The 13813-nt window shown below is 42.3% G+C and overlaps 1 protein-coding gene across 1 annotated transcript in view; it reads left to right on the top strand.

The window, feature by feature from the left end:
• cdc27 (cell division cycle 27) overlaps positions 1-13813 on the top strand; it is a 123588-nt gene that overhangs the window by 31992 nt on the left and 77783 nt on the right. Inside the window, exons 4-6 of the mRNA XM_068013091.1 lie at positions 4570-4695; positions 10901-10998; positions 11088-11242. Of these exons, the coding sequence (XP_067869192.1) occupies positions 4570-4695; positions 10901-10998; positions 11088-11242 (379 nt within the window). The remainder of the gene's footprint in view (positions 1-4569; positions 4696-10900; positions 10999-11087; positions 11243-13813) is intronic.

Here is a 13813-nt window from a genome sequence, read left to right as displayed (position 1 = left end):
ACTGTCCCTTTTTATTCCATGAGCTATAACTTGGCTCACATGTTTGTTCTGTGGCACTGTATCAATGCCTTTTGGAAGTCCATGTACACCACATCAACCTTTTTTGTTACTGCTGTAGTTGCTGGGCTTATCTTTACACCCTTTTTTGAACAAGGATATAATATTGCAATTCTCCAGTCCTCTGGCACCATTCCTGATTCTACGGAAGACTGGAGAATATGGCCAGTGCAGCCACAATTTCCACTTTCACTTCGCTCCGTATCCTTGGATGCATCTCATTTGGTCCAGGTGCTTTATCAGCTTTAAGTACAAGCAGCCGATCCAATAGTTCCTCATCAAATTTAAACCCTTCTAGTGTCTTTCACCATGAATTGTGCAGCATCTTCCTTGGTAAAGACAGATGCAATGTATTCATTTAATACCTCAGCCATGCCCTCTGTCTCCATTCGTAAATCCATTTTTTGGGCCCGAAGCGACCCTGCTTCTCCTTTCACCACCCTTTTACTATTTATATGCCTGTAGAAGTCTTTTGGATTCCCTTTTTTGTTAGCTTTTTATACTCTCTCTCTTTCTCTTATTTGCTTTTTTACTTCCCCCTCTGAGCCTTCTGTATTCAGGCTGGTTCTCCATTGTATTATCTACCTGACGTCTGTCATAAGCATGCCTTTTCTTCTTGATCTCTATCTCTTTGATCATCCAGGGAGCTCTGAATTTGTTTGCCCTACCTTTCCCCTTAATGGGAATATACTTTGACTATGCCTGAACTATCTCCTTAAAGGCAGCCCATTGTTCAGTTACCATTTTGCCTGTCAACCTTTTGATTCTAATTTATCTGGCCCAGATCTATTCTTACCCTATTGAAGTTGGCTTTTCCCCAGTTAATTCTTTTGGATTGTTCCTTGTCCTTTTCCATAGCCAACCTGAACCTTGTGATACAATGATCACTGTTCCCTAAATGTTTCCCTACTGACACTTGATCCACTTGACCATCCCATTCCCAAGGGCCAGGTCCAGCAGTGCCTCCATTCTTGTTGGGCTGGAAACACTGAACACACTCTAGGAAGTCTTTCCCTTCTTTGCCTTTCAGACTATTATTACTCCAGTCTAAATTCAGATCAAGTCCCCCATTATAATCACTCTATAATTCCTGCGCTTCTTTGTAATTTCCTTGCAAATTTGTCTCTCCATCTTTCCCACTAGTTGTTGGCCTATAGACCACACCGAGCAATGTAATTGCACCTATTTTGTTTCATAGCTCTGCCAAACAGATTCTGCCCTTAACCCCTCCAGGACTCATCTCTCCTTAATCAACACTGTCACTCCTCCCCCTATCCTAAACACCTTGTATCTAGGAATACTTAAATCCTAGTCCTGCCCTTTTTTGAGCCAGGTCTCTGTAATAGCAATAATGTCATATTTCCACATGACTGTAAGTCACTAATCTTCTTTACTACATTCACCGCATTCACACATCTATGTAACCCTGATTCATAGAGTCATAGAGAGATATAGCACTGAAACAGGCCCTTCAGCCCACCGAGTCTATGCCGACCATCAACCACCCATTTATACCATTCCTACTTTAATCCCATATTCCCTACCACATCCCCACCTTCCCTCAATTCTCCTACCACCTACCGACACTAGGGGCAATTTACAATGGCCAATTTACCTGTCAACCTGCAAGTCTTTGGCTGTGGGAGAAAACCGGAGCACCCGGTGGAAACCCACGCGGTCACAGGGAGAACTTGCAAACTCCGCAGGGGTAGTACCCAGAACTGAACCCGGGTCGCTGGAGCTGTGAGGCTGCAGTGCTAACCACTGTACCCCATGGGCTTTTATTTTTCAAACCAGTCTGCCACGTGGGACCTTGTCAAATGCCTTACTAAAATCCATGTAGGCCATATCCACTGCACTCCCCTCATCAATCCTCCTTGTTACTTCCTCAAAATTCTATTAAGTTAATAAGACACGACCTACCCATAACAAATGCATGCTGACTATCCCTGATTAATCCGTGCCTTTCGAAGTGGCGATTTACCCTATCTCTCAGAATTGATTCAAATAATTTACCCACCACTGAGTTCAGACTGACCAGCCTTTAATTATTTGGCCTATCCCTCGCACCCTTTTTAATCAATAATACAACGTTCACAGACCTCCAGTCTTCTGATACCTCGCCTGTATCGAGTGAGGATTTGAAGATGATCCTCAGAGCGTCTGCCATTTCCTCCCTGGCTTCCTTTAACAACGTGATACAATCCATCTGGCCCTGGCGATTTATCCACTTTCAAGGATGTCAGACCCTCTTGTACTTCCGTGCTCATTATGCTTATCGTATCTAATATTTCACACTCCTCCTCTTACTGCAATGTCTGCATCATCCCTCTCGTTTATGAAGACAGAGACAGAGTACTCATTTAAAAACCCTGCCCATATCTTCTGCATCCACGCATAAGTTCCCTTGTACATCTCTGATAGTTACTCTCTTGTTCTTAATGTACAGATAAAACATCCTTGGATTTTCCTTGATTTTACCTGCCAATAATTTTTCATGATCTCTCTCTTTGCTTTCCTAATTTCCTTTTTTTACTTTCTAGGCTTTCTAAAGTATTAATTTTTTTGTGACCGTCATAAGCTTTCTTTTTCTGCTTTAACTGACCCTGTAAGCTTCTAGATAACCAGGGGCTCTAGATTTGGCCAAACCACCCTTTATCTTTGTGGGGACCTGTCTACACCTGTGCATGTAGAATCTCGCTTTTGAATGCCTTCCACTGGTTTGCCACTGATTTTCCTTCAAGTAGCTGCATCCAGTCCACTTTCGCCAGATCACATGTGAGCTTCGTAAAATTAGCCTTCCCTCAATTTAGAACTTTTACTCCTGTTTTATCTTTGTCCTTTTCCATGATTATGCTGAAACTGACTATTATGGTCACTGTCTCCAAAATGGTCGCTCACAGCTACTTCATCCACATGCCCAGCTTCATTTCTGAAGACTAAATCTAGAAGGGCAGTGGTTAGCACCGCAACCTCACAGCTCCAGCGACCCAGGTTCGATTCTGGGTACTGCCTGTGCGGAGTTTGCAAGTGACCGCGTGGGTTTTCGCCGGGTGCCAAAGACGTGCAGGTTAATGGGTAAATTGGCCATTATAAATTGCCCTTAGTATAGGTAGGTGATAGGGGAATTGAGGGAAGGTGGGGATGTGGTAGGAATATGGGATTAGTGTCAAGGGGTGGTTGATGGTCAGCACAGACTCGGTGTGCCGAAGGGCCTGTTTCAGTGCTGTATCTCTAAATAAATAAAAAAATAAATTACACCCCGTCTCAGTGGGCTTGTTGCATGCTGGCTGAAAAAGTTCTCTTGAATGCAGTTCAGCAATTTTATGCCCTCTGTGCCCTTCACACTGTTTGTATCCCAATTGATATTAGAGTCATAGAGAGATACAGGGCTGAAACAGGCCCTTCGGCCCACCGAGTCTGTGTCGACCTATAACCACACATTTATACTAATCCTACATTGATCCCATATTCCCTATCACATCCCCATCATTCTCCTACCAACACGAGGGGCAATTTACAATGGCCAATTTACCTATCAACGTGCAAGTCTTTGGCTGTAGGCGGAAACCCACGTGGTCACAGGGAGAACTTGCAAACTCCGCACAGGCAGTACCCAGAACTGAACCCGGGTCACTGGAGCTGTGAGGCTGGGGTGCTAACCACTGCGCCACTGTGCCACCGGGGTGGTTGAAATCCCCAACTATTATTGCCCTCTTGTTTTTACCCTCATAAATTTGCCTACATATTCTTCCATCTCCCTCTCACTATTTGGGGGTCTATTGTACACTCCCAGTCGTGTGGCTGCCCCTTTTATATTTCTGAGCTCAACCCATATGGCCACATTTGATGATTCATTTCGCGTTTAGTTTAGTTTAGAGATACAGCACTGAAACAGGCCCTTCGGCCCACCGAGTCTGTGCCGACCATCAACCACCCATTTTATACTAATCCTACACTAATTCCATATTCCTACCACATCCCCACCTGTCCCTATATTTCCCTACCACCTACCAACACTAGGGGCAATTGCTAATGGCCAATTTACCTATCAACCTGCAAGTCTTTGGCATGTGGGAGGAAACCGGAGCACCCGGAGGAAACCCACGCAAACACAGGGAGAACTTGCAAACTCCACACAGGCAGTACCCAGAATTGAACCCGGGTCGCTGGAGCTGTGAGGCTGCGGTGCTAACCACTGCGCCACTGTGCCTCCTCACAGCTGTTATTGATTCCTTAACCAATAATGCTACACCCCCTCCTTTTTTTATCCCCTCTCTATCCCACCTGAAAATTCTGTATCCAAGGATGTTGAGCTGCTTTTTTTGCCCCTATAGTGCCAGCAGTCTGGGAGGAAGACAACTTGTTGCTCCTGGTCGAGGAATGATAGAAGAACTCCATTGTGTAGAGGAAAGAGTTGTATTTCAAACAAAAGAGCTTTTGTTTTACCCTGTAGCCCAGATAACTTCTGTCCTACCACACTAAAGTAATTCCCACTTCTTGTTTCCCTAGGCTGGCCGAGGGAGAACAGATCTTAGCCGGTGGAATACTGAACAAACAGAGAAGTCATGATGACATTGTTACAGAGTTTGGAGACTCAGCTTGTTTTACTTTGTCTTTATTAGGGCATATATACTGGTAAGACAACCTAAAACTGAAAGAAAAAGCATATAGAAATGCAAAAAAAAAAGCATGGATCCTGGTGAATGGGAAAAATACTAAGAGCAGCAAAGAGTGGCAAAGCAGATAGAGCTCCAAGAAGTATGGAAAGAAACTTGCATGGGATATTAAAATTAATACAAAAATACTTGTGCAAATGCATTGGAAAAAGAGGGTAGTCGGAAGTCATTTGGGCCCCTTGAAATTTCAACAGTGATGTCAATGGAAATAAGGAAATGGCAGAAATGCTGAATAATTACTTTGCATCAATATTTACAGTAGAGGAAGTGATCAGCATGCCAAGGAACTTATTATCAGGGACAAGAACTCGCCTAAAATTAATGGAGATATTAATAGAACTAAAGAGTAACAAATCCCCAGGACCAGATGGTTTCAATCCCAGAGTTTGAAAAGAAGGAGGTGAGAACATTACAGATGCCCTAACTCTTAATTTTGCAAAAATGAAAGCAAATACTGCAGATGCTGGAAATCTGAAATAAAAACAAGAAATGCTGGAAATACTCAGGTCTGGCAACATCTAAGGAGAGAGAAGCAGAGTTAACATTTCAGGTCAGCAACCTTTCATTAGATGAAGGGTCACTGACCTGAAACGTTAACTCTGCTTCTGTCTCCACAGATGCTGCCGGACCTGCTGAGTATTTCCAGCATTTCTTCTTTTATTTCTAATTTTGCAAAGTTGGCTCGATTTGGGAACCATTCCTTTGGATTAGCTCGCTCAGCTATTGGAAAAAAGGTGACACAGGAAATCAGAAATTATAAACCAGTTAGCCTAACATCTGTTGTTGGGAAATTGAGAGTCTATTGTTAAGATTAGAGTGACTGAATGCACTGAAAATTTTCACTTGATCAGAGAGAGCCAGCATGCATTTATACAGGTTAGGTTACACCTGACGAATCTGATCGGATGTTTTGGAGATGACTAAAACAGTGGACAGGGGAATGTCGATGGATGCTATTTATATGGACTTCCAAAAGGCATTTGATCAAGACTCTCGAGACTATTAGCTAAAGTTGAAGTACATGGAATTGAAGGCTGGTTAGGAAATTGGCTGAGTAGCAGGAGTCAGAGGAGGGATAATGGGCAGGTACTCATTGGTTGTGACTAGTGATGTCTGCAAGGATCTGTGTTGGTGCCTCAACTATTCACCGTATTTATTAACAATGCAGATGATGGGATGGAAAGCTGCATGTCCAGATTTGTCTGATACAAAGATAGGCAGCAGTGTAGATGGAAGCATAAAATTACAAAGAGATACTGATGTATTAAATGAATGGGTTAGAACTGTGGCAAATGGATGTCAATTTAGGCAAATGTGAGGTCATCCACTTTGGTCCTAAAAGGAAAGAACAAGGCAGTTTCTAAATGGTGAAAAGCTAGAAACAGTGGAGGTCCAAAGAGACTTTGGAGTGGGGGGGTGGAAAACAGATACATAGATCATGAATATATCATGAACTGGTACAGAAAATAATCAAAAAGGCTAATGGAATGCTGGCCTTTATATCCCGAGGACGAGAGTACAAGGGGGTAGAAGTCGTGCTTCAGCAAATCAAAGCCCTGGTTGGACCACATCTGAAAACTGAGCATTTCTGGGCACCACACCTTAAGCAGGATATGTTGGCATTGGAGCAATTGCAGCTTAGGTTTACCATAATGATATCTTCACTTATTACAAAGAGAGATTACACAAACCAGGGTTGTATTCCCTGGAATGTAGAAGATTAACGGGTGATTTGTTGGAGGTTTTCAAGATATTAAGAGGAACAGATACGGTAGACTGGGAGAAACTATTGTTGCTGGTTGAGGAGTCAAGGACTTGGGGCTGTAGTCTCAAAATTAGAGCCAGACCTTTCAGCAGTAAAATTAGTTAACACTTTTGCACACACAAAGGGTGGTAGATGTTTAGAACTCTTCAGCAAAGGACACTGCTAGATCCATTGTTACTTTTAAATCTGAGATTGATATTTTTGTTAGCTAAGGTTGTCTGAGGATGTGGGGCAGAGGCGAGTATAGGAAGTTTGGTCGGAGGTCAAACAGGCTCAAGGGACGAAAGGCCTATTCTTGTAGGGTTTTGGGGATCAAGTGGGAAAGTGGAATTCAAATCAATGATCAGTGGCAGTTGTAGTGAAAGGAGAAGCAGGCCCAGGGGCTGAATGACCTACTTCTGCTATTTCTTGTGTTCTTTTGTGAGACCATGCATTAACTTGTTAACAGAATGGGTTTGACTCTTAAATTCAGCATCTTTAATCATTGTATTCTAAATGTATTCTCAAGATCCTGGACACCACATGGAAGAGAACTAGTTTGACTTAACTTAGTGCAGTTGCTCTATTTATGAGAATGATATCCAATACCAGTATCAAAATAAAACAGACTGTAAAATGAAATCTTAATCCATGTTTACATCTGATTTAGTTTTTAACTTTATAGGCATTTACTAATTTTTGGATATCAGAAATTCTCCCTTTAACAGAGGACTTTAAAGTGACTCTTGTATTGGCGTCAGCTGTGGTTCAGTAGGTAATGTGCTCACCGATGAGTCAATAGTTGTGGGTTGAAGTTCCAGTCCAGGACTTGAACACAAATATCATGACTGGTACTCCAGTGCAGTGTTGAGAGGGTGTTACATTGTTGCATGTGCCACCTTTCAGATGAGACGTTAAACCGAGGGCCCATCTGCTCTCCAGTGGACGTACGAGATCCCATGGTGCTATTTTGAAGAAGAGCAGGAGAGTTCTCTAGTATCCTGGCCAATATTTATCCCTCAATTAACAGCACTAAAACAGATTATCTGATCATTATCACATTGCTGTTTGTGGGAGTTTGCTGTGCACAAACTAGCTGCTGTGTTTACGACTATGACTGCAGTTCAAAAGCACTTCGTTGTCTGTGAAGTGCTTTGAAAAGTGCTGTGAAAGACACTATATAAATGCAAGCCTTTTTTTTTCTTTTAACCTCATTAGCAATCAAAGACATTGCTCAGCAAACGGGCCAGTTCAAAATAGAATCAACATTTCATTTCTCAAGATACTAGGCTCGTGCTCCTCTCCTAGATTAATATGGATGTTGTCTTAAGTTGGACAAGTGGTTTCAGATCAGTTACTCCGTCGGTTTGGCTCTGTGGTCACAGACTGAGACGTGAGTGAAAATGATCTGGGTTCCATCTCTCTCTGCTGATCTTGAGCACATGGTGTAGACTGACGCCTCAGCTCAGTGCTGAGGGAGAGATGCATTTTAGAAAGTGCTGTCTTTGGCATGAAATGTTTAACTGCCTGCTTAGGAAGATGTAAAACATTGTGACGCTACATGGAAATGACCGGGATTTTTTCCTGTTAATCTGGACAACATTGTTCCATCAGCCACAAAAATAGATTAACCAACTAGTCAAATACACAGTCTAGACAGGAGTGTGAAGATGGCCTTTTAAGCTGTTTAGAGAGGGATGGGTGCATAGAAATTGGCGAGGTTTTGAATGAACAGAAAGAGCACCCAAAATTTGAGATGCACTCAGAGAAGTGACTATTTACTTCGAAACAAAAGTTTAACTCCAAAATTGGCTCTGTTGAGGCCCCAGCGTACCCTATAATTGAACTAAACTCCTGGGAGGAATTGGATCATTTCATGGGTCCATATCATTTATTGCAACTAAATCCATTTCAAGTCCATGTACAGAATTATTTGGACCACAAATTTCCTGTTAATTTCTTGGACAGAATTCCTGGTAGTATTAAATGTTCTTGTCTGTTTATGATCCCCATGTTAATGTAGTCAACTTTCTGCCCTCTTTACAGATAGTTTGTCTTATTTGTTGTCCTTGTATCAAGTATTTTCTTTTGAATAACCTTTGAAAGATTTTAAGTTGGAATGTTCTTTCTGTATTTTACAAAAAATATGATCAGTGACCCAAGTAAATTTGGGCAAATGTAGTTATTGGAATTCAAGTGTCGAACCAAGAAAGGAGCAAAAACTAACAAGTATTGCTGCCAGAGGGAAGAGAAAATTCTGACAATACAGAAGGTTAATTCCTTTATGCAGCAGAGGTATGAATGGAATCCAGACATGTGCAAGCCAGAACACGAATTCGAGAACTGATTTGTCTGAAATCCCTGGTTTACCTATTCTAGGCTAGGTGATCACAGGAGTGACATTTCAGCTCTTGGTGAGTAGTAAGAGCTGATGTGAATTGAATGAAGTGGTGCAGGGCGAGAGTCCCCTGTGGCGTCTCACTTAGGTTCGGAGCCATACTCTAGATATAACAGGAATGAGTGACTCAACACCAAATAATGTTAAAACAGTAATTTTATTGAGGAATAAACAAATATTGATAATTAGGAAAGAAAGATAACTTCCTTAAAAAGAAAGGAAGGAAGGGCATACAGAAAGACAACAAAAACTAATAGCACACTGCTATAACCCCAAATTAATCTGTTCGCAACAGCTCCCTAAAATGGTACTGTTCCCTCTTGGTACGTACATCACCATGTCTCCGGAGAACCTTACACGGGGTTGAGCTGTTCGGTCAGTCACTCTGTCGACGTCCCTTCCTCCGTAGTCTTCAGTGGTTGACTAGTCCACTCCGGCTGCAGCCCCGAATGTTGGATGTTGTGCCCCTTTAAATCCAATTTCTGGTTGCATTCCAGCTTTCCAAGTCCTCTGTCAGACTTTCTCAAAACAAGAGTCTGACAAGCAAGAGTCCATATCAAATTCTTCTCACAGGCACTACGAGGCTGCCAAGCAGTTTACACATCCTTTGATGGTGTCTGTCAGCTGCCATCAATTAGGTTATACTGTCCATCAATTAAACTCCATCTTCTGACTTCACACCATAGTGGACCACCCCATGTGCAGGGTTATCCGTTGTCCTGGCTTACTCCTGGTGATCGAATACCGTAAAAACTGACTTCTGTTTAAACAATAGGAAACAAACGTTATTTTACGAAGAGAAAAACAGTAGTTTACAAAAAACAACAGCTGCAAACATAGCTTGCTTTGACCAGTACGAACACAAATGGATCAAGTTCTTGGGAAAATAGAAATTCACAATTAATAATATACCATTGATTACTAAATTGGTTAATTACTTGACTCTGAGCACAATCACATTTAGTTTTAAATCAATGCATACAAAGTAACCTTTAAAGATTCACTGCAGTTTAATGCAGATTTTTTTTTTAAAAAAGCAAAGTAAAATACAAGAACATTAAAAGGTACTAAAAGTAATGGCTGCAGGCCTCAAACCTACAATGGGTAAGTGTAAATAGTAGTTGGAGGTGAGGCCCAGTGCAACATCCAAGAGTTGGTATCAAATGGGTTATGACCACTGTGCCCTTTCACAGGTCTTCTTTTGACTGAAAATTCAAACAGTTGTCAATGGACTTGTGGCATGGTGTCGAGGTCGGTCCCTGATTGTAATAAGCTTGTTGATTCCTCTGCTGCGGTTGCTCCCGGGTGCAACAGCTAGCCTCAGTACCTGTGAGTTAGAGTGCGGCATATTTGTTTGGACTCCTGCTCCTAACCACTATCCAGTGACTCTGGTTGCGTGTGTCCTTAATGGATGCTGTGCTGGTCAAGTCATAGAGCCATAGAGTCGTACAGCATAGAAACAGGCCCTTCGGCCCACCGTGTCCATGCCGACCATAATGCCTATCTGTACTAATCCCAGCTGCCTGCATTAATTCCATATCCCTCTATACCTTGCTCATTCAAGTACCTGTCCAGATGCCTCTTAAATGTCGCTATTGTTCCTGCCTCCACCACCACCTCTGGCAGCTCATTCCAGATACGCACTATTCTTTGTGTGAAAAATTTACCCCTTTGATCCTCATTAAACCTGCTCCCTCTCACCATGAAATGGTTAATGTGGTCAGCAGAATGAGAACATTTAGTACCTAACCAACAATGACTGTTGCCCAAATGACCACTATTGGGAGCCAAGCAAATTTGATAAAAATGTGGGCTTAGCTGTAATTTCTAGTGGTGTTTGCAATTGTAACTCGGGCTCAATTCTTGGGATGTGGCCATTCCATGATTAAATCCAACAGAAACTCAAAACTTCAGATTAGATTTCTGCTTTGGACCATTTTAATTGCATCCTGTGCCCACAGACAAGGTGCTCTGTTTTAATTACCATGATGTAATTTAATAACTATATATTTTTTTTTACAGTAAAACAGATCGAATGGCCAAAGGATCTGAGTGTTACCAAAAGAGCCTTAGTCTAAACCCCTTTCTTTGGTCCCCTTTTGAATCCTTATGCGAAATAGGTATGCAGTTGACATGTTTTGACTCTTTTAAAAACATTTCAAAACTTCTGAGGTAACAGCTGAATGATTTCTCCATCTCTCTTTTTCAGGTGAAAAGCCAGATCCTGATCAGACATTTAAATTAACATCTCTCCAGAATTTCAGTAGTTATCAACCAAGTTTATGTATGCCATTGGTTTTGAATCACAGCGTGCAACATAGACAACCGGACACTGTATTAATGGAAACACCACAAGACACTATAGTGAGTCTGGTTTAATCCTTGTTTACTCCATGCAGCTACATCTTGTACTTCACTGAAGCTTTATATTCCAGGTTTTATGGTTTCAAACACTTGATATTCCTCTGTGCCTTAACAAAAGAGAAAAAGGCACATATTAATATTCAATAATGTGCTTTTAACCCAAGTTTGGTTCTAAAATGCATTGTAACTTGATAGCAGGTTTATTAATTGGCTCAACAGGTAAAGTTGGTTGCAATGTTCTGACAGTTTATGCAGAATTATTGATGATTTTGTTGCTAACCTGTTTAGAAAAGGATCCAGTGAGCTAACTAATGGCTATTCGTAAAAGCAGCATGTAGCTGTGATGCATAGAAGATCCCAGATTTGATCCTCTGCCTGAATGGAAAATGAAGGCTAATCCGAAATCCATTTCATAGAATCATAGAAATTTATGCATGGAAGGAGGCCATTCGGTCCATCCTGTCCATGCTGGCTGATGAGTGGCCATCCAGCCTAATCCCACTTTCCAGCTCTTGATCCGTAGCCCAATAAATTACGGCACTTCACGTGCATATCCAGGTACTTTTTAAATGTTGAGTGTTTCTGCATGTAACACCCTTTCAAGTAGTGAGTTCTAGATTCTCACCCCCCTCTTGGTGGAAAAAAATTTCCCTTTGAATCTCCTCTAAACCTCCTACCCTAAATCTATGCCTCCTGGTTATAGACTCCTCAACCAAGGGGAATAAGGTTTTCCTATCCACTCTATCTAGACCCCTCATAGTTTTATACATTTCAATTGGGTCTCCCCTCAATCTCCTGTGTTCCAAAGAAAACAACCCCAGGCGATCCAGTCTTTCCTCGTTAGTAAAATTCTCCAGCCCAGGCAACATCTTCGTAAACCTCCTCTGTACCGCAATCACATCTTTCCTCTGGTGCAGTGACAAGAACTGCACGCCGTTCCCCAACTGTAGCCTAACCACTGTTTTATACAGTTCCAGCACAACCTCCCAGCTTATATTTATGCCTTGGCTAATGCAAGTATGCTGTCTGCCGCCTTGCCCACCTTATCTACGTGCTAAGCTACCTTCAGGGATCACTGGGCATGCACTCAAAGGTCCCTCTTTTCCTACACACTTTGCAGTATCCTACCTTTTATTGTGTACTCCTTTTCCTTGTTAGCCTTCCCCAAATGCTTTACCTCACACTTCTCCACATTGAACTCCCATTTGCTACTGTCCCACTCACCTGATAAGTTCATTGATATCTTCTTGCAGTTTCCAGCTTTCTTCATTATCAACCAAACGACCAATTTTTGTATCATCTACAAACTTCATAATGTTACCCCTTATGTTCAAGTCCAATTCATTTGATATATACCACACAAAGCAAGGGACCTAGTACTGAACCCAGTGGTACCCCAACTGGAAAAAGCCTTCCAGTCACCAAAACACCCATTAACCATTACCCTTTCGAATTAGAACATTACAGCGCAGTACAGGCCCTTCGGCCCTCGATGTTGTGCCGACCTGTGAAACCATCTGACCTACACTATTCCATTTTCATCCATATGTCTATCCAATGACCAGTTAAATGCCCTTAAAGTTGGCGAGTCTACTACTGCTGCAGGCAGGGCGTTCCACGCCCCTACTACTCTCTGAGTAAAGACTCTCACTATCCACCCTATCTAACCCTCTGATTATCTTATATGTCTCTATTAAGTCACCTCTCCTCCTCCTCCTCCTCCAACGAAAACAACCTCAAGTCCCTCAGCCTTTCCTCGTAAGACCTTCCCTCCATACCAGGCAACATCCTAGTAAATCTCCTCTGCACCCTTTCCAAAGCTTCCACATCCTTCCTATAATGCGGTGACCAGAACTGCACGCAATACTCCAGGTGCGGTCTCACCAGAGTTTTGTACAGCTGCAGCATGACCTCGTGGCTCCGAAACTCGATCCCCCTACTAATGAAAGCTAACACACCATATGCCTTCTTAACAGCCCTATTAACCTGGGTAGCAACCTTCAGGGATTTATGTACCTGGACACCAAGATCTCTCTGTTCATCGACACTACCAAGAATCTTCCCATTAGCCCAGTATTCTGCATTCCTGTTACTTCTTCCAAAGTGAATCACCTCGCACTTTTCCGCATTAAACTCCATTTGCCATCTCTCAGCCCAGCTCTGCAGCCGATCTATGTCCCTCTGTACCCTACAACATCCTTTGGCACTATCCACAACTCCACCGACCTTAGTGTCATCCGCAAATTTACTAACCCACCCTTCTATACCCTCTTCCAGGTCATTTATAAAAATGACAAACAGCAGTGGCCCCAAAACAGATCCTTGCGGTACACCACTAGTAACTAAACTCCAGGATGAACATTTGCCGTCAACCACCACCCTCTGTCTTTCAGCTAGCCAATTTCTGATCTAAAGCTCTAAATCACCTTCAACCCCATACTTCCGTATTTTCTGCAATAGCCTACCGTGGGGAACCTTATCAAATGCCTTACTGAAATCCATATACACCACATCCACTGCTTTACCCTCATCCACCTGTTTGGTCACCTTCTCGAAAAACTCAATAAGGTT

This window comes from Heterodontus francisci, chromosome 33 (assembly GCF_036365525.1).
Source record: "Heterodontus francisci isolate sHetFra1 chromosome 33, sHetFra1.hap1, whole genome shotgun sequence".
In the NCBI taxonomy this organism is placed as follows: Eukaryota; Metazoa; Chordata; class Chondrichthyes; order Heterodontiformes; family Heterodontidae; genus Heterodontus; species Heterodontus francisci.
This window is presented reverse-complemented; position numbering and strand designations above follow the sequence as displayed.